Raw genomic sequence first — 22,108 nt, 5'->3', positions numbered from 1 at the left:
AGTGGCTGAGAGATTCCACCAGAAGGTTTCCAGTTCGGATTTTAGCAGGCTCAGACACACTTCCGTGCTCGGTAAGAGTTTGTTTGAGCCTAAGGATGTGGAGCTTACCGCTGAGAGGTGGAGGAAATCCAACCAGGATTCCCTCATCCAAAGGGCCCTGACATCGAGCCCCTACAAACCTCCAGCGGCCCAACAGCCCCGTCCGGCTAAGGACACAAAGAAGACGACAGCAGCAAAGCCGAAGGTGTCTAAGCCCTTTCCTGCCAAGAGCAGAAGGAGCAAGAAGTCCTCCAGGGGAGGCAAGAACCCTAGAGGAAACGGCCGAGGCCGTAAACGCTAGGGTTGGCAGTCCCCCTGCATGTCCACCAGTGGGGGGATGCCTACAAAGTTGCACGGCAAGGTGGCAGCAACTCGGGGCAGATACCTGGACGATTTCCGTAATCGCTCAGGGTTATCGCGTCCCGTTCACAGCTTCTCTACCTCCCCTGACAGCGAATCCAGTGTCGTTGAGCTCTCTTGCCATGGGATCAGCAAGAGGGCAAGCCCTTTGGGCAGAAGTCCAGACCATGTTGAAGAATGACTCTCTCCAGGAGGTTGTAGACGGGTCTTCAGGCTTCTACAGTCGACTCTTTCTTGTAAGAAAGGCGTCTGGAGGCTGGAGACCAGTCATCGACCTCTCAACTCTGAACGGGTTTGTCAAACAGACTCCGTTCAGTATGGAGACGGCAGACACGGTCAGACTTGCAGTGAGACCACAAGACTTCATGTGTACACTGGACCTGAAGGACGCTTACTTCCAGATCCCAGTCCATCCGTCTTCAAGGAAGTACCTAAGATTTTGCCTAGACAACAAGATCTACCAGTTCAAGGTGCTGTGTTTTGGTCTCTCCACAGCCCCTCAGGTGTTCACCAGAATGTTCACCCTGATATCATCGTGGGCTCACAGGATCGGCATCCGTCTCCTTCGTTATCTGGACGACTGGCTGATCCTAGCGGACTTGGAGGCAACCCTTCTTCGCCACCGAGACAAGCTTCTCGAAGTTTGCCAGGATCTAGGGATCATGGTAAATCTCGAGAAGTCCTCTCTGCAGCCCTCTCAGAAACTGGTATATCTAGGCATGGTCATAGACACCAATCTCCACAAAGCCTTCACATCAGACGACAGGATAGCAAGGCTGACGAAGGTCGCGAGGCCTTTCCTCAATCAAGAAGAACTCCCAGCCCAAACGTGGCTGCGTCTCCTCGGCCACCTCTCCTCCCTGGCCCGTCTCGTTCCCAACAGTCGCCTCAATGAGATCTCTCCAGTGGCGACTCAAGTCCCGGTGGAATAAAGGTCACGATTCCCCGGACACTTTGGTCCCTGTGGGTCCTGCGGAACGGGCGGACCTCCAGTGGTGGGTGGCAGACGAGAACCTACGAAAGGGAGTGGATCTTCTCGTCCTTCCCCCGGATTTGATGTTGTTCTTGGACGCATCAAAGAAAGGGTGGGGGGCCCCCGTTCTGAACCACAGGACCTCAGGCCTGTGGTCAGAATCAGAAAAGTACCTTCACATAAACCTGCTAGAAATGAAGGCCGTGTTCCTGGTGCTTCAGAAGTTCCACCAAGTCCTGGCAGGCCACTCTGTGGTGGTGATGAGCGACAACACCACAGTGGTGGCTTATATCAACAAGCAGGGATGTACCTTTTCAGAACAGCCATCCCATCTTGCAGTGGAGATTCTGAGATGGTCCGAAGTCCACTCGATCACACTAGCTGCTCGCTTCATTCCAGGCAAAAGGAATGTGCTCGCCGAGAGTCTGAGCAGAGCGACGCAGATAGTGAGTACCGATTGGTCTTTGGATCCTCAAGTAGCCAACAAAGTCCTGACTTTGTGGGGTTCCCGACGGTGGATCTGTTCGCTACAGCGCTGAACTTCAAGCTCCCGCTGTACTGCTCCCCGGTCCCGGACCCCAAGGCTCTCTGGCAGGATGCCTTCCAACAACGGTGGGACAATGTCGATGTGTACGCCTTTCCCTCGTTCTGTCTGATGAGGAGGGTGCTCAACAAGACCAGAATATCGGTCAATCTTTCAATGACCCTGATAGCTCCACTATGGCATCACGCAGAATGGTTTCCGGACCTTCTGCAAATCCTCACGGAGGTTCCGAGAGAACTCCCTCCATGTCACGAGCTACTCAAACAACCACACGCCAAGATCTTCCACAAAGCCGTAGCTTCGCTTCGACTTCACGCCTGGAGACTATCCAGCATCTCCTCACTGAGAGAGGATTTTCGCAACAAGTTGCGAACAGGATGTCTGGTCACCAGCGCAAGTCATCCGCAGGGGTCTACCAGGCGAAGTGGCGAGTCTTCTGTGGTTGGTGTCGTGGAAGGGGTATCTCTCTGTGGCGGGATGTCAACAAAAACAAACCCCCACACCTTTGATCACTCTTACTTCCAAAATATCCCACAATACAAACTTTCCCCTTACTTTACTTTAAACTGGACTATTGCACGAAGGGAAAAACAAACAAAACATAACCTTAAAACTATATTTACCGCAACCAAAAACAAAAATCACACATCATTAAACAAACTTAACACTAAAACAGACAAAAATAACAGACTTATATGTAAATAATATCAGTGTGTGTGGGTACACAGAACTCACCAATCACAAAACCTTTACGAATTCAACACCATCAGTCCCCACACAGTAACGAAAAACACTTAAGCACTAAAATAAATCATTTAATACTAAACCCAATCATCCTATATAACCCAGCAAAAATAATCAAACTTAATACTAAAACATACGAGGAACTTCCTGAATTAATATTCGTGTGTGGCCACCGTCGTCCATAGACTCTACACACTGGCACCTGTCTTTGTAACCAGTTGCCACAACTTCTGGCAAACAATAACGAGCAGTCAATTCGACTGTCGAATCACGTAAGCGGTGGTGGTCATCATCATCATCATCATGTCATCATCATCATCATTAAGGAACAATCTATTTCACAGCCGGGTCGTCAACGCTCAAAATTCTCTATTTATATAAATATCCGCAGTCTAAGTTCATTGTTCGGTCCAGGTCGTCATCAATCTATTCATACAAAGCAGGTAGGCAGGCAAGTAACACCTTCAAGGCCTAAATTTAACTCCAAAGAATGTAAAGGAATCCAAAGGAGCCTAAAGGAGGAATTACGGCCTGCAATAAAAAAGAAAAAACGCTTACGAAAACTCCTAACTAACTAAACTATCGCACTATAATCAAAGATAAATAATAAACTTTATATCATTCATGATCGCACCTAACAAAAATAAATAAAACAGTACTTACTCCGATACAAGAAAAACACTTCACAGCCAGCTGTTGAAGAACAAAACAAACAACCGACTCCTCATGCAGTCAAATAGCAAATCCTTTCGCCCAAGACATTCATTACCGCCCTAACCTAGCTAAAAAAAAGGTAAACAAACAACCTCAAATATACCGACAGTCTTTCCCACTACAAACAATCATTCGCTAACTACCCTTGTTCTTCGGCGCGCACCGCGGATACACAAACACGCACACACAAACGCACATACACACATACTCTCTCACGCGCGCGATCTAGCAAAACTAAAGCAAATGAAATTCTCTCTCTCTCTCTCTCTATTTGACCAAACTAAAACAAATAAACACACTTTCTCTCTCTTGCGATTTGACAAAACTTAAGTAAATAAACACAACACACTCTCTCTCTCTCTCTTTCTCTCTCTCTCTCTCTCTCTCTCTCTCTCTCTCTCTCTCTCTCTCTCTCTCTCTCTCTCTCATGACAAAGCTAAAGCAAATAAAATATCTCGATTTAACAATACTAAAACAATCTCTCTCTCTCTCTCTCTCTCTCTCTCTCTCTCTCTCTCTCTCTCTCTCTCTCTCTCTCTCTTGATTTGGCAAAACAACAAAAATAAATTAAAATAAAAAATTAATCCTCCACATCTCCCCTCGATGCCACTATTCCAGCAATAGCGGAGTTCCTCGTGTATTTGCGGGAGGAAATGTGCCTTTCAGTCTCGGCAATGAAAGGCTATCGCTCAGCCTTAAGTCTTGCCTTTAGGCTTAAAGGAATGGACTTTTCTTCCTCGCTGGAACTTTCCCTTCTCATACGGAGTTATGAACTTACCTGCCCTCAGTCGGAAGTGAGACCTCCATGGAACGTGGTTCGAGTTCTCAGGTCTCTGAAGAGACCTCCCTACGAACCATTACGCCAGGCTTCAGATCGCCACCTTACCTGGAAGACGGTTTTCCTGCTAGCATTGGCCTCGGCCAAGCGAGTCAGTGAACTACATGGTCTCTCGTACGACATCGCCCATTCAAGGGGATGGGGGAAGGTAACGTTCAGCTTCGTCCCTGAGTTTGTTGCCAAGACTCAGAATCCGGAAAGCCGGACCCTAGGTTCGACTCTTTCCAGGTTTCGAGTCTCCGTTCTGTAACAGATGACCCAGACCATCTCCTACTGTGCCCAGTGAGGAGTCTGAGGTTGTATCTTAAAAGAACAGCTGCAGTTCATCCCCGGGTGCAAGCATTGTTCGTGAGCACCGGGAGGACGAAGAGGAGGGTCACCAGGAATACTATCTTGGCCTGTATTCGCAAGGTAATACATCTGGCCTTGAATCCTGACCCTTCTCCGTCACGTCGCCCTAGAGCGCATGATGTCAGGGGCATAGCTACGTCCCTGGCCTTCAAGAAAAATTATTCAGTGACGCATGTCCTTCAAGCTGGGGTGTGGAAGCGTCAGACCACCTTCACGGCCCACTACCTGCAAGACGTGACACACAGGAGGCTCGATATGTTCTATATCGGTCCTGTGGTGGCTGCACAACAGCTGGTCTAACCTCAGGCTCCTTAATGGACAAGTAGCAGAAGGTTGAGGGCATTGTTACCCAGTTTTAGTCTGCGTGAATGAAAAGATCTGTCTGGCCCTTATTCTTTTCTCCATCCTCTCCTCCCTTGGAGAAAGCAGCATCCTGGGTTCTCTGCACAGCTGACCTCGAACCACTGCAGGTGAATCATGCTCCCTTGTGTTCCTAGTATTAAGTGTAATACTGTCATGTCCCCATACCCTGATGAGGTGGTTTTGGGAGAGTCCTAGCCTAGATTTCCATCTGAAGAACTCCAGGTCAATTTCCTAGGACGAGTCACTTCCTCACCTTCACACACAGCTTATGTAGGCCGCAGCAGTTTCACAGCATGATAGCGAGGAGCAGGGACTCCTCATTACTTGAGTACTTACACACTCGAATATGGAGTCCCCAGGCAAGCCAAAGCCAGTATGGCAGGGACTTACCTCCCTACCTAAGGGTTGAGTCACCCCATGTAAATAGCGTGGTTTGTATTTGAGTTACGGAACAAATGACAAATGCGTAGATAATTCGTATTTTTCCTAACTATACAAACCTTAGCTATTTACACATATTTGCCCGCCAGCTCTGTCCCCCGGGATAAGTCCTACCTCTAAGCAAAGTGAAGCATTCACCGGGGTGTGTGGGGTGGGGGGGTGCAAGCTAGCTACCCCTCCCTACCCCCCGCTAACTAGCGGCGGGGTAGTAAACCCTCATTAAGATTCTTATGGCTCATCATTTAGCTACGCCGAAGTAATTACCCCATGTAAATAGCTAAGGTTTGTATAGTTAGGGAAAATACAAATTATCTACGAATTTGTCATTTTATACATTTTATTTATTTCAAAAGTTGTTTAGTACAGTACAGTACAGGATTTTATTTCAAACCACAAAAGTTGATAAGACACGAATAAAAGGTAGGTTTTTTTTATACTGTATTCTGTAATTTTCCATTTCTTTACATTATACAAACAGTGGGTGGAAAATGTGGTTGTTGGCTGGCTCGAAATGGTTTATTGCGGTGGCCGTGGTCAGCTCCAGACAGCCGAAACTGAAATCCAGAACATGGTATCTAATAACCTGAATCATACATACATGTCGGCCTTGTATCATACGTACACCACAACAAGAATAGAACAGCTTTTCAACATTGTTATTGGTAAGTGTTGCTCTGTTTAATTTTTCACCCAAGGTTGAGATTAATGAACAGCAGTAAGCTTTCTCATATATAATGAATATGACATTAATACCCATTTGTTCCGACACTACAAACCTTACGATATTTATTAGGAATCGTCTTTTGGCAAAGCTGGAAGACTAGTCAATAAGACTTTCAAGTGAGGTAGCAAACTACCCAAACCGCTTGTTAGCCAGGATAGTGGGTTTCCGACTACCCCTCTCACTCACACAACAGTGAAACCGTCTCACTTTTTTCTCTTGGCTTGAGGAGAATGGACATGTCCGCTCTCTAATCTCTGAAGACTTGGCCATTATGTTTCAGGTGTGTGTATTTCTTCTTCTGTCTCCTCTTGCGGACTTGACCAGGGCCTGAAGACCTTTCTTGTTTTACCTTCAAGTCTTCCGTTGAGACCAACCCCCATTTATAGTGTCCGACCTGCAGCGCCTTCCGCTGTGGCCAGGGTAACACCTGTGAGGATTGTAGGGAGTGGTCTGTTTCCCAGTCGGAGAGATTTGGGCACCAGCAGAAGAAGTAGTCCAGGAGGGATTCTTCACCTTCGAGGTCTTCTTCAAAGGCGAAGAAACCTCGGACACCTTCTGTTACCCCCGGTCTTTTCCCAAAGCTCCTGCTTGTTCGGCTTCTTTCGAGGGGCGGTCGAGTAGGAGCATAGACCAACTTACTCCAGGGGAACCTCGGGGATCCGGGGATGTTGTTGCTTCCCCTAAAACGACATGTTCGCCCTGCCCTTGGGGGAGTCCTTCTCACTCTTATTCGTTGCAGGTTTGGCCATTGCTTGGTGTGGTTAGGCCTCCTTCTAGGGACGTACTCATGGAACTTCTGCAGTGCGCGTCCCAGAGGGGTCCTTTTCCGGTGTCCTCCAAAGTGGAAATTCTGTCTTCTGCGGGTGCTATTATTGATGCTCTGGGTGTCTGCGAGCCCACCTCTTGCCTTCTCCTGCTCTGCTATTCCTGCGCGTTGACGAGACCAGCACATCAGTTCTCCTCCCCAACGACAATCTTCTGCTGACTACGAGACCTCACGCTACCCTAGGATCTTTTCGTCCTTCCAGGGACCGTAGTCCTCTACGCGCATCCAGACCTTCGTTCCCGCCCTCCATTAGGCAGAGCTATAGTTCTCGAGACCTACACTCTTCTCACTATTCTCCTGCTCATGATCGTCGCTCGTCTCCTGTTCATCACTTGCCGACTCGTGCTCGTCACTCAACATCTCGTGATAGTGTAGTTGTTTGCCAGCTCATGCTCATGACTCTGCAGATCATCGTTCGCCTGCCTGCTGTTCTCCTGTTTGCGATCACTTGATACCTTGTGAGGCTGTGCACCATCTCGTCCTCCACCTAGACGATCTCCTGGCAGACGACGCTCACCTGCCCAGAGCGTAGCCAGCGCGCCACTCTTCATCTCGCCGCTCTCCAGCGCGTCGCTCTTCATCTCGCCAGGGTGCTACTTGCCATCTTACCACTTGCCAGTATGACACTCTCCTGCTCACCGCTCTCCGACTCATCATTCGCCTGCTCGTAGATCTCTAGCTCGACGATAACCAACTCGTCACTCTCAAACGCGTCGCTTGCCAATGTGTAGCTCTTCTATGCGTCGCTCGCCAACATGTCACTCGCCACTCGCCACTCACCTGCTCGTCAATTTCCAGCATGTGTACATCAATATCCAGCCCAACAGAGATCTCTGAGACCTACCCTTCCTTCTCTCTCACGCTCTCCATCTCCCACACGTGAAATTGAAGTTGCCCATGCGTGATTTCCATTCTTTCGCGCGCTTTTCACGAGCTCCCATAAGCAATTCACGTGTTCTCACAAGCAATCAAGGTCCGGAACCACAACAACCTGGCAGAGAGGTAGCAGCAGTAGTGGAGCAGCCTTCAATTTGTCAGGCTTTCCCAGCAAGACATAGATGGCCTATTCCCATCCCTAAAGGGTTTAGAGAACCACCAAATAAGTTTGCTGTTGTTCCCATCTCCCCAGATTGCCTAGGGAAGATCACCCATGAGGACAAGGCATGCAAATACCTGTGCTAATTGATCAAGGTGAGCAACCTTCTTCCTCTCAGCACTCTTATTGAGAGAATGCCTTGACAAAGTCATTAAGCTTCAGCACAGCATATTCCCGTGTTGAAACTTGGTTATGGGCAGGAGGGCTCTCGAACTTGGGGAAATTGCTTCCCCAGTTTGAATCTAAATTTCTCTCTCTCTCATCTTTTTCTTCCTCTTAATACTACTTTGACCTTCTCCTAATTTTATAAACTTTCTTTCGTGTTGCTGTCCCAACTCTATGAGTAAAATTTTCCATATGTATAAGTGTATATATGTTCATATATATGTATTTGTCTTTTCTTTTTCCTTTTTAATGGCATGGATGTTTCTACTTCCGATATTACCACTGACGGGGATGTTTCTACATCCGTTATTGCTGCATACTTTGATGAATGGGAGAAGGTGTCATGGTTGGGAGGTATATGCGCTCAAAGCTATATGTAAGAGTATTGGAAGATCTCAGCCATCCCGAAGATGGTTTGGACCTTTTTGGCGAACTATTCTCAAGTGTGGGGTCTTCGGAATCCAGGGGGATCCAATGCTTGGGGTAGGACTCTCGGCTTTTGGCCGGAAGCCCATCATTACAGACATGGGGAGGATGATTCCATAGTTTCTTTGTCTCAGTCCTAACAGGCGGTATAGCTTATACCTGTGCCTCTATATCTGTTTTGATACTATCCTTCGGGTAGGGTATGGAGTGGACCATCTGGGAAGTATACTCTCATTGTGCCAATATTGGAGAGTGCAAATTTCCTATCTGACATGTGATGCCTTAGTATTCTTGAGCAGGCAAATCAAACTTCCTTTTTCTAATCTCAACCCTTTCTTATGGACTCTTCAAACAACGGACCCCCATCCCCTGGATACGCCGACTCTCCCCGGCACTGCTGACGACCTCTGGCAAATCTGTTAAGGAAACTTCTGTTGATGACCTCTGAACTGGAAAGGACCATTTTACTGATATTCCAAATTTGAGAAATTTGGGTAATACTAGGAAACTTTGAATCCTTCATATTACCCAAATTCCAATAGACACAAACTATGATAATCTATATTTGAGTGCTATGTATGTATAAAAGAAATAAAGAATGAAACTTGAAGATGATAAATGGGATTCATGAATATCTTACAGTAGTCATGATGAAGCATATAAAGCAATAAGTAACATGAATAATATTAAAATTAATAACTTTAATGTCATGGCTGTTCTCTGCGATAAGGTACCAAAGGATTTGGATGTGTGTAGCCCTTCCGACTGGTTGAAAAAAGACGCTGATTTAGTTATGCCTGCCCAGAGAAAGCCAAAACCACCAATGTGGGTTGTAACTGAATCCAAAGGGGTTACAGGAAATTATTTCAAAATATGCAAATTCAGAAAAAAGTAGGAACTGTCGCACCAGGAGATATATTTCGTTTAGGAAAAAATAGTTTCCTTATCCATGCCAAATCAAGCACAACAATCTGTAATACTTTCCAACCTAAAAACAACCATTGATGATATTAAGTTAGATGTCGAACCCCACCTAAATTTTAGTTACAGAAGGGGAGTAGTTTTTAACAGAGATCTGTATGAATTTACAGAGGAGGAGTTACTAGCCATGTATCCACTAAATGTATGGAAAGTTCACAAAGTCCCAGGTACATCATTGATTATCCTTACCTTCCAGGATGCTGATGTACCTGACCATATTACTATTGAAAACAAAATGATTAAAGTACGACCTTTCAAGCAGAAGCCACTGCAGTGCTATAATTGTTTTAAATTTGGACACCCTTCTAAAGTTTGCAAAAATGGGAAAATGTGTGGTATTTGCTCCAAATCTTAGCGTGGAGAATGTGCACTTGAAGAGAGGTGTTTAAATTGCAACTCGATTAAAAAATCCACAGAAAAGAGCTGCGAGCTGTATAAGTTGGAAGAAGCTACCCTTAACAAATCTAATTTAGAACATATAAGAGTGGGACATGCCAAAAAGACTTAAATAAATCCACTAGCTATGCTAAGGCATTAAAATCAAACCCACCTAATACTGCCAATAGCTCTATAAAAAAAGTATACCATCTGATGAAATACTTAATGATGAGGTAAACATAATACCTCCTGAGGCTTTACCGCAGTGTATCAACACTAGGGCATTGCCCATTTCTGTACAGCCTTTGTCCCCCATCACAAAAACTAGTAAAAACCTCTCTCAGGCTATGTCCTTGCCTGATTTGATGGAGGTTCCACTAGAAACCAACTTACCTGATGCACCTGTAGTGGGAAAGGTGCAAAAAACTAGAATCCCACCATCTATTAATCGTAAAAGAAAGTGACCTCCATCTCTCTCACTCCCCTCCATTAGAAACATTAAAGTTATGACATCAAATAACTTTGATGTTTTGTCTCTTGATGTTTCTAGTGAACTGAAAGATAAATTGAATAAATCAGAGATTCAAGTTGAGGTCCACCATCCGCCTCAACAAATAGATCAAAAGAACAAAAATAAAAACAGAAACGTAAAACCCAACATATCAAGACCATCTCTGAAGAAACCTACAGTTAATAATTTTAGATTAACAACTGCTAATGGGAAGACCTTATCTAAGATGTCTTCCAGAAAAGATTCATAGTTGTCTCTTCCATTTTGCAAGGGAGTTGTTACTGTTCAAGGGCCAAATATGAAGAACTTAAGCTCCTAATTCATGAACATTCCCACATAATTGTATGTCTACAGGAAAGTAAGCTTGATGCTAACGCTCCTTGTCCTCAAGAGTATGTTAGCTATAGAACACCATATAATGAACAAGCAAGCTCTAATGGCCTTCTCGACTTCGATTGCAAAACATTAGATGGTTGTCATACTAGGGATCATGCACCAATCATTATAAACACCAACAATGTTCCACCTTTACAGAGATTGCCACAATAGAATCTTGACAAGGCGGACCGGGATAGATTTCATGATCTAAGGGAATGCAGAACAGTGAAAATATTAATGATGCCATAGACTTACTGAATGGATCCCTTCATACTGCAGGAGTTGATTCAATTCCCTAAACAATGGGTATTCAAACGACGACCAGTCCCATGGTGGTCTTCAGAACTAACTGCCCTGCACAGAGCCACAAGAAGGTCTTTAACTCGATTGCGCAGACGCCGTGATTAGGAGAACTTAATTATATACAAGAAATGTAGAGCACAGTTCTGTTGTGCCATGAAAGAAATCGCCATTCATGGGTGTCTTTTGCTTCCTCCAATAACAGAAGAACACCACCATCTTCTGTATGGAGGAAAGTAAAAAAGATTGCAGGCAAATTCACCCCCAACCCACCACCAGTGTTGAGGGTGAATGATCAGTATGTGACAGGAGCAACTGAGGTTAGCAATGCCCTTGCTGATCATTTCTCAAATGTATCATGCAAGTGTGAAACAGTTTCAGGTTACCAGTTTAGGAGCATTGAAGAAAAGAAAATTTAAAATTTTGCAACATCAAGGGAAGAGTCGTATAATTCTCTTTTTACTGAAAGAGAATTTGATTCTGCTCTTGCTACGTATAATGATACAGCCCCTGGACCCGATAGAATTCCATATACAATGATTAAACATGTGGGTAGTAGGTTGGCCAGGGCACCAACCACCCATTGAAATACTACCGCTAGAGAGTTATAGGGTCCTTGGACTGGCTAGGCAGTATTACATTGGATCCTTCTTTCTAGAGTTATGACATCAAATAAATATGATGGTTTGTCTGTTGATGTTTCTGATAAACCAGAAGACAATCTAAATAAATCTGTAATTCAAGTTGAGGTCCAACATCCTCCTCAACAATTGGATCAAAAGGACAAAAAGAAAATCACAAACACAAAACTCAATTTATCAAGACCCTCTTTATTAAAACCACCTGGAAATAGTGTTAGATAAAAAATTACTAATGGGAAGACTTCATCTAAAAGTTCTTCCAAAAAAATAAACTATATTTTTTTACTCCATTTTGCTATGGAATTGTCAGGGTTTAACGGCTAAATATGAAGAACTTAAACTCTTAATTCACAAGTTTTTTCTTCTTTGTCTGCATCTTTTCCCACTTCTATGTGGGGTTGATGTTTCTGGCCAGCTTTCTCTTAATTCACAAGCATTCCCTCGTAATTATATGTCTACAGGAGAGCAAGCTTGATGCTAATACTCCTTGTCCTCACAAATATATTAGCTATAGGGCACCATATGATCACTGAATAGGGAGCCATGGCAGAAATCTCATATACGTTCATCAAGATGTTCCCCAAATATCTTTGACTATTCATACACCTTTGCCGGCAATGGTTGTGCAGATTGATATAGGGAGAAAATATACAACCTGCTCTCTTTACTTGCCTCCAAATGATAACATATCGTACGATAATTTAGTAGAGGTAATTCAAGAGCTCCCTCAACCTTTTATTTTACTTGGAAATTTGAATGGTAGACATCCTTTGTGGGGAGATGTTTTAGCAAATACCAGAGGCAATATTATATCATCAATTGTGGAAAATGAGGATGTCGGACTCCTTATTACAGGAGAGCCCTCACACTTCTGCATTCAGACAGGTACCTTGTCATGCATTGACCTTTCAATTGCAAGCTCTTAACTGCCTTCTTGATTTTGTTTGGAGGACATTAGATGATTAGCTTACTAGTGATTATGCACCAATCATTATAAACACCATCAATGGTCCACCTTTACAATTGGAATCTTGACAAGGCGGACTGTGTTAAATTTTGTGAGCTAAGTGAAATCGAGGGGAGTGCAGAACAATTTGAAAGTAATGATGATGCCGTAAACTTACTGAAGGGAACTCTCCATACAACAGGAATCAATTCGATTCCCAAAACCACAGGATTATTCAAACGACGACCAGTCCCTTGTGTCTTCAGAATTAACTGTCTTGCACAGAGCCACCAAAGAATCTTTAACTAGATTGCGTAGACACCGTACAGAGGAAAATTTCATAACATACAAAAAAATGTTGGGCACAGTTCCGTCGTGCCATGAAAGGAGCTAGGCCCCAATCTTGGGTATCTTTTGTTTCTTCAGTCAACAGTAGAACACCACCATCTGTATGGAGGAAAATAAAAATGATTGCAGGCAAATTTACCCCAAACCCACCACCAGTGTTAAAGGTGAATGGTCAGTATGTCAGTATGTGTTTGAAGCAAATGAAGTTAGCAATGCCCTGACTGATCATTTCTCAAATGTGTCATGCAAGTGTGTTGCAGCTCCTGGTCACCAGTATAGGAGCATTGAAAAAGAAAAGAAAATTTTCAATTTTGCAACAGGAAGGGAAGAGTTGTATAATTTTCCTTTTACTGAAAGAGAATATGATTCCGTACTTGCTACTTGTAAAGATACAGCCCTTGGACCCGATGGAATTCCATATGCAATGATTAAATATGTACCTATTAATACAAATTTATTTAATTTAAGTTTTTCAATATTTAACTTAGCCGGTGATTATATAGCTACAACTCTGTTGCCCGACAGACAACTCTACGGTAAAAACTCGCCAACGATCGCTACACAGGTTGCGGGTGTGCCCAACAGCGCCATCTGTCGTCCAGATACCCAGTACTCAATGTAAACAAAGACTCAATTTTCTCTCTGTCGAGCTATCGACAAGACGTACTTACTCGCTGTTGCTAAACTGGAGTTTTTTCACAACTAATTGGTGAAGTACTTTATTCTAGTTTTGAGCTTTCGCTATGCAGGTGTTTTATCTTCATCTTAAATCTTGAACTCGTTTTGGATAGATTTAATTATGGTGACAAAGAGAGTATGGACTTTCTTTCACTTTTAAATGGCCGACCCTTCCCTTAGACGGAAGTGTGTTTAGGCTTTTAGTAATTATCTTATCACGTTATAGATTTTCCTCTATATATTTTATATCTCTCCGCCTTTATTAGGCCTCTTCGATTAACTTTCCATTTATTATAAACATATAAAAATAATTTTAATGTTTTGTTTATATAGACCTTTCCTGAGAGTAGGCGGTCCTAACTTGGAAACCGAAGTTAATCAACGTTGAGCCCTTTATATCGTAATTAGCTTTTAAGAGCTAAGGATTTAAAACTTTTTAAATGTAATATTTTATGAAAGAATTTCTTTGATAGTCTTCGTACTGTTTTCAAAGATGAACTAACGTTTAGTTTATTTATGCTACGCAGTTGTTGACGTTCAGGACGTTCAACATGCGCTCTATCGTTACGATAGAGAGAGAGTGTATCACGGTTTCACTTTGCAGTAAGAGTAAATCGATTCTGACGTTTTGTTCATTCTTTCTTAGCTTAAATGTTTTAAATTCTATTTTAAAGGAACTTTTTATTTGAAAAACCTTTCAGTTTTTTCCTTTAGTCAAATAACATGTTTTTTTGACGAAATATATTTGGGCTCTTCTCTTAGGTGCGAAATCAAGAGAGAAAGAGAGAGAGAGATAGAGACGGAGGGAGAGAGAGGAGAGAAAACGTTCCGTTCAAGCGGGTAACGTTGCTCTCGAGTTACTCTCGTCCCTAGTCGCTGTACGGGGAGGAAGGTTAAAACGTTTTTAGTTTTTTATTCTCGTCCCCAGGCTATGTGCGGTGAGAGATTGAAAACGTAGTTATATGAACTAGTGTTTAGTCTCTTTCCCAGCCACTGATTTTTTTATCTTAAAATATGTTTTCTGTTTTTTGCTGGTATTAATGAGCTTGCATTATACGACTGATTTCGCAATTACTACCTTTTAATGAAGGGTAGAATTGCGTGTTTCAGGTAGAAATCAGTAAAAGTTTCGATTTCAGTGAAATAAGTGCAAAACAGAAAATCGAAGTGATAAAGTGATATGCGCAAAGTGTTAGTGTTGCGTCCGAGGGTTCGTCTGTTCGTGCCTGTCGTTCACCTAGTCCGGGACCTCTTGCATGCTCCCAAGCCCAGGGGAGAAGTAATGTCAAACGACTTATGGGTTCGAGAGGCCTTGATCAACGAACAGACGTTTTCCCTCTATGGTATCGGGTGTATCTTACCAAGATCTCCCCTACCATAAGACGAGAGAGACGTTGTTTCTCCTCGTCATCCGAAGGCTTTTCGCATAAGAAACCTGTCACAAGGTTTCGAAGCCCTTAAGCGAAAGTCAGTCCTTTCAGGACAGGTCCAGCGTCCTGGTTACAACCATTAGGACAGCTCTGACCCTATGCAGTCATCGGATAACTGCTCGCCGCCTAACAAAAGCGTAACACAGACTCCGAGAGTCTTTTTTTGTTGGCAAAGTGTTGCGGTCACAGACGTTACCCTCGTCTCTTACCACAACCATTTCTGTTGATCCTTAATGGGTTGTATGGCAAGACATGCAGTATATGCTTGCCTCCCTTATGGAAGACTATTCTGCCGATTAGTCCGTTGAGTCTAGCCGTTTATCTCATCGATATCCTGGCTTTCAGCCAACCTAACGTTCCTTTGTGCTTACTGTTGACGTTGGCGTAGCTTAGTCACGTCAGTCAGGTTGTTTAGCACCACACTCGATGCGGTCTCGTGTGGTTTTTCAGCCGCATTTGGACGTTAGGCCACTTGCTGATGCTCCTGTTGACGTTCAAGACGTTCACTAACAATCGGAGTTGACTTGTTTTGACGCTGTGCGTCAACCTCCGCATTCTAGAGTTGTTTTGACTGCTCAGTCTAGGCAGTCAAAGCAGTCTCGAGTGGACGCTGTGCGTCCTCACGCACCTGTTGTGGTTGACAGTTCAGTTGTTGACAGTTCACAGACTGTCAAGCAGTTACATGACGTTGCGTTCTGGTCCGCTACTAATGCACCAGTGAGTGTGGACTCTGCTTGTAAAGCATTGCCACCACGGTAGGTCTCTCCCTTGCTTGAGACTCAGCTTTTATCGGACAAGGTTCCTGTAGATGAGGAAGTTGCTGTTCCCCCTCCTACTGATATTCCCTTGAGGACTCGGTCAGATGGAGAGGAGCCTAAAGCTGCTTAGCCTCCTATGGACTTTAATTAAATCATGATGATTTTTTAAGGATCTTTGTCCGGATCTTTTTGTAACTGCTGCTCCTCGTTCGCCTAAACGTCAGAGCTTACACTAGGCCTAGCTACTTCGAAGCCGTTGTTTTTAAGCTAGTGCTCTCTCGCTCTCCTAGAGAGCTTTACGTTGGCTAGGCGACTGGTTTTTCACCAGGAGGAGTTTGGGGGATACAGCCTTTGCTTTCCCTTCTTTTAAACTGGTTTATAGAGCGAGAGTCTGATATGACACGAGAGAAGTTCTCGGCTTGGGAGTTCATGCCTCTGCCCAGATAGACTTCTCAATTCTCGTAGACTCTCCCTGGCGCCTGGCCAGGAGACGCTCCAAGTTGTTTACAGGTCAACTTCACAGCTGTTTTCGAGCCTTTGAAGTTTTGCTGTACAATTATGTCATGCATAACAAGGCTTTCAGGGATGGTAAGGGGTACCGCCTCAGTCGCTAACCCCGTCTGTTGCCACACCTGCTCCCGTAGACCCTAAATGGGCTTTGCTGCAAGACATGCAGTCCAAGCTTGCGTCCTTGATAGAGGACTTTAATGCGGAGAAGGTTGCTACCGAACCTTCTGGCCAACAACCTTCCAACCGGTCGGTTGTGCGCCCTGTTGACGCTGAGGTAACCTACTCGCGTCTGCCAGTTGAGGTGGTTCCTCCACCGATGCGACCCAGTGTGGGTTGCCAGCCGCACGTTGACGTTAAGCGACGCTCGGAGGTGGTTGTTGACGTTCAGGACGTTCAACAACCAGCAGAGGTGACTTGTTTTGACGCAGTGCGTCAACCTTAGCAACCCGGTAGGGTGTTGACTGCACAACCCAGACGGTCTAGACAGTCTCGGGTTGATGCTGTGCTTCCTCGCGCACCCATGGTTGTTGACAGTTCACAGACTGTGCAGCAGTTCCATGATGTTGCGTCCGGCTCCGTCACGCATCCACCAGTGCGACCGGACTCAGCGAGCCAGACGTTGCCCACTCCGTTGCCGTTTCCTCATCAGTTTTCGGATGAGGAACCCTCTGATGAGGACGTTGCTGAACAACAAGACGATCAGCCCCCAGAATAGATCAAGCCCTGCTATCCATCCAGAAGATGCTGAAGAAGGAACGCTGCTCAGTCAGGCTGTGGATGAGTCTGGTAGGGACGCTGTCATCCGTGGAACAATTTGTGTCACTAGGAAGACTACACCTCCGTCCTCTTCAATACCATCTAGCTTTTCACTGGAAAAAGGACAAGACGCTAGAAGCGGTCTCGATCCCGGTTTCCGAAAAGATAAAGTCTTGTCTGACTTGGTGGAAGGACAATATCAACCTAAGAGAGGGTCTTCCCCTGGCTGTTCAGACTCCCAACCACGTTCTCTTCTCGGACGCATCGGACGTGGGCTGGGGCGCGACACTAGACGGTCGGGAATGCTCAGGACTGTGGAACTCGAGTCAGAGGAGCATGCATATCAACTGCAAGGAGCTGTTGGCAGTACATCTGGCCTTGAAAAGCTTCAAGTCTCTCCTTCGAGGCAAAGTGGTGGAAGTTAACTCGGACATCACCACGGCCTTGGCGTACATCTCCAAACAAGGAGGTACCCACTCACTGACGTTGTACGAGATCGCAAGGGACCTGCTCATCTGGTCAAAAGGTCAAGACATCTCCCTAGTAACGAGGTTCATCCAAGGCGACTTGAACGTCATAGCAGATTGTCTCAGTCGGAAAGGGCAAGTAATTCCAACCGAATGGACCCTCCACAAGGATGTGTGCAAGAGACTTTGGGCCACTTGGGGTAAAACCATCCATAGATCTCTTTGCAACCTCGCTGACCAAGAGGCTTCCAATCTATTGCTCTCCAGTCCCGGACCCAGCAGCAATACATATAGATGCTTTCCTCCTAGATTGGTCACATCTGGATCTCTACGCATTCCCACCGTTCAAGATTGTCAACAAGGTACTGCAGAAGTTTGCCTCTCACGAAGGGACAAGGTTGACGTTAGTTGCTTCCCTCTGGCCCGCGAGAGAATGGTTCACCGAGATACTTCGATGATTAGTAGACGTTCCCAGTAGTCTTCCTCTAAGGGTAGACCTTCTACGTCAGCCACACGTAAAGAAGGTACTCCTAAGCCTCCACGCTCTTCGTCTGACTGCCTTCAGACTATCGAAAGACTCTCGAGAGCTAGAGGCTTTTCGAAGGAAGCAGCCAGTGCGATTGCTAGAGCAAGGAGAGCTTCTTCCATTAGAGTCTACCAATCGAAGTGGGAAGTCTTCCGAGACTGGTGCAAGTCAGTTTCTGTATCCTCGACCAGTACCTCTGTAGCTCAAATAGCTGTTTTTCTCTTATACCTGAGAAAAGGACGATCCCTTTCAGCTCCCACTATCAAGGGCTACAGAAGCATGTTGGCATCGGTCTTCCGGCATAGAGGCTTAGATCTTTCCAAACATAAAGATCTGCAAGACCTCCTTAAGTCTTTTGAGACCACCAAGGAGCGTCGTTTGGCTACCCCTGGATGGAATTTAGACGTGGTACTAAGATTCTTCATGTCAGACAGGTTGGAGCCGTTACAATCAGCCTCCCTGAAAGATCTCACTCTTAAGACTCTTTTCCTGGTATGCTTAGCCTCGGCTAAAAGAGTCAGTGAGATTCATGCCTTCAGCAAGAACATAGGATTTTCGTCAGAAAAAGCCACTTGTTCGCTACAACTTGGTTTTCTAGCCAAAAATGAGCTGCCTTCTCGGCCTTGGCCTAAATCTTTCGATATCCCCAGCTTATCGGAGATCGTAGGCAATGAACTAGAAAGAGTCTTATGCCCTGTTAGAGCCCTTAAGTTCTATTTAAAGCGTACTAAACCTTTACAAGGCCAATCTGAAGCTTTATGGTGTTCAGTTAAGAAACCATCCTTGCCTTTGTCAAAGAATGCTTGGTCAGACTTTATCAGATTGTTAATACGAGAAGCTCATTCACATCTGAGTGAGGAAGACCGAACTTTGCTTAAGGTGAAGACGCACGAAGTTAGAGCTGTAACAACTTCCGTGGCCTTTAAGCAAAATATATCTGCAAAGTATAATGGACGCAACCTATTGGAGAAGCAAGTCAGTGTTCGCATCATTTTACTTGAAAGATGTCCAGTCTCTTTACAAGAACTGTTACACACTGGGACCATTCGTAGCAGCGAGTGCAGTAGTGGGTGAGGGCTCAACCACTACAATTCCCTAATTCCATACCCTTTTAATCTTTCTCTTGAAATGTTTTTATTGTTGTTTTCTGGGTTGTCCGGAAGGCTAAGAAGCCTTTCGCATCCTGGTTGATTTGGCGGGTGGTCAAAGTCATTTCTTGAGAGCGCCTAGATTAGGGGTTTTGATGAGGTCCTGTTGTATGGGTTGCAACCCTTGATACTTCAGATCCTAGGGGTCGATCAGCATCCTAAGAGGATCGCGAGGCTCCGTAAGGAAGACGTACTTAAAAGGCAGAGTAATTGTTCAAGTCGACTTCCTTACCAGGTACCTATTTATTTTGTTTTTGTTATTTTGATAACTTCTAAAATGAAATAAAAACTCTTAGCTCATAAAAGTGTAAACATATTGCTGGTCTCTACCCACCCCCCTGGGTGTGAATCAGCTATATAATCACCGGCTAAGTTAAATATTGAAAAATGTTATTTTGATAATAAAATAAATTTTTGAATATACTTACCCGGTGATTATAAATTAAAGGACCCTCCCTTCCTCCCCAATAGAGACACAGTGGGACGAGGAGAAAATTGAGTCTTTGTTTACATTGAGTACTGGGTATCTGGACGACAGATGGCGCTGTTGGGCACACCCGCAACCTGTGTAGCGATCGCTGGCGAGTTTTTACCGTAGAGTTGTCTGTCGGGCAACAGAGTTGCAGCTATATAATCACCGGGTAAGTATATTCAAAAATTTATTTTATTATCAAAATAACATATTATTAATAGAATATGGCATGATCATAGTTATCCAAGTGTTTGGGAACTAGCCATTATTTTAGCCTTTTTAAAACCCGGTAAGGACAAGTTTTTAGCAACAAACTGTTGACCAGTTGCATTGACATCTTGTTTTTGTAAAATCATGAAGAAGATGGTCAATGCAAGACTGAGGTGGTACCTTGAAAAGAAGGATATTTTATCACCCATCCAGTGTGGATTTATGAAAATGCACTCAACGACTGATGTGTTGATATGGCTTGAGTCCTTTATTTGTGAAGCCTTTGCTTCCAAACAGCATCATTTTACAGTCTCTTTTTGTCCCATACGTCATGGGGGCCGGACCGGAAAACTATTTTAGAATTATACGATCCCTTATTTTTTTAAAAAATTAGTCATGGATGTGAAATATACTCCTCGGCCACCCCAAGTTGACTAAAGATTTTCGATTCTATGCACCATACTGGTATTAGATTGGCCTCAGGAGCCTGTAGAATCTCACCTATCCCAAGCCGCCTTGTTGACACTGGAGAGTTACCTTTAGACCTTTACCGAAAGTATTGTTCAATATTGGTCTAGGTTGCAAAGACTCTCTAATTATTTAGCCTTTCAGACTGCAAGCCTTGTAAGACACTCAACATACTTTGAGATGCACACAAAATCTCCTCAACCTTTTGGTTTACAGATGAAACAATTATTGAATAGTCTTGATATTATTATAAGTAAGGTGCTTCCATGTAAGATATCATCAACCCCTCTGTGGAAATTACCTGAGATATCTTTTTGTAAATATTCTATTGGTGTAAAAAAGAATATGACTGACTTAGAAGCCAGATCTTTTTTTAATGGAACATTTTGCAGAACATAGGTAATCAAATTTTATGTATACTGATGGCTCCAAATCTGATGCTGGCGTTGGATTTGGAGTACATAGTAATAGTTTTAATTGTAGAGGTGCACTTCCTCTAACAGCTTCCATATTTACTGCCGAACTGTATGGCATACTAACCGCTATTGAGAAAATAGCGTTGGAGGAGAAGGGTAATTTTACCATTTTTAGTGATGCAAGGAGTGTCTTTCAAGCTTTAGAAGTTTTTAATTCCAGTAACCCTTTAGTTTTAGAGATTTTAGAATGGCTTCTTATTATTGGACTGAGAGGTATAATGGTTCAATTTTGTTGGGTTCCAGCACATGTAGGTGTGTTTGGGAATGAGAAGGCAGATTTACTGGCAAAGAATACTGCATCTGAGTTGCCACCTAGAAGGTATCCCATTCCCTGTCTTCAAGAAATTGTCTTATAGTAATTGGCAACAGCACTGGGATAGTCTAGATGACAATAAAATGAGAAACATATCAAATGTCATATCTCCTTGGAGGTATAACATGATGGCCCGAAAGTGGGAGACGTCTCTTTGTCGTTTTCGCATTTGTCACACTGTTGACACACAAGTTTCTGCTAATGGGCCAACACCTACCATATTGTGACGACTGTTTGGTACCTTTAACAGTGAGGCATTTGTTGATTGAATGCCCCAATTATAACAACTTAAAAAATAGATATCTGTTTGAGGCTCGAGGTGAGTAGGGCAGGTTCATCCTTGCCAAGATTCTTGGACATGATATGTCCTACTGTGCGAGTGGCATTTTTAGATTTATTTCAGAAGCAGGCCTTCTGAAAACTATTTAACTTTATAATGACATCTTAACTTTTATGGTTTTATTTGAGCATTCTTTTATTTTTTATATGTAATAAAGGATATCGGCGTCAAATACCTTAGATGTCAAGCTTTAAATCAATCAATCAATCAATGGAAGCTCATGCCAAACGGCTCAGAATTTTGTATGTATTACTATAGTGTAGTAGAATAGGGGAAAGAAAACGATTCATACCAATAGAACACTTTTTTCCCAAAAAATCAGTCGATCATACATTCTAAGGTGACGAAATCGTATACCATTCTACCTAAGGTGGCAGCTGTTTATAGCTGACATGGTTCCATGGTCTAACCTTTCCTTACTCGGCAGGTATGTTGACGCAATGCGGCAAAAGACAGCGACCGGTAAACA

The 22,108-nt window shown here is 44.0% G+C and overlaps 1 protein-coding gene across 1 annotated transcript in view; it reads left to right on the top strand.

Annotated features, from left to right (window-relative positions):
- Positions 1-22,108, top strand: part of LOC137659063 (anaphase-promoting complex subunit 2-like) — a 200,081-nt gene that overhangs the window by 132,177 nt on the left and 45,796 nt on the right. The window contains exon 7 of the mRNA XM_068394153.1: positions 5,846-6,029. Within this exon, the coding sequence (XP_068250254.1) occupies positions 5,846-6,029 (184 nt within the window). The remainder of the gene's footprint in view (positions 1-5,845; positions 6,030-22,108) is intronic.

Source organism: Palaemon carinicauda, chromosome 19 (genome assembly GCF_036898095.1).
Source record: "Palaemon carinicauda isolate YSFRI2023 chromosome 19, ASM3689809v2, whole genome shotgun sequence".
Taxonomy (NCBI): Eukaryota; Metazoa; Arthropoda; class Malacostraca; order Decapoda; family Palaemonidae; genus Palaemon; species Palaemon carinicauda.
The sequence above is the reverse complement of the archived record's forward strand: the minus strand, read 5'-3'. Positions and strand labels throughout refer to the sequence as shown.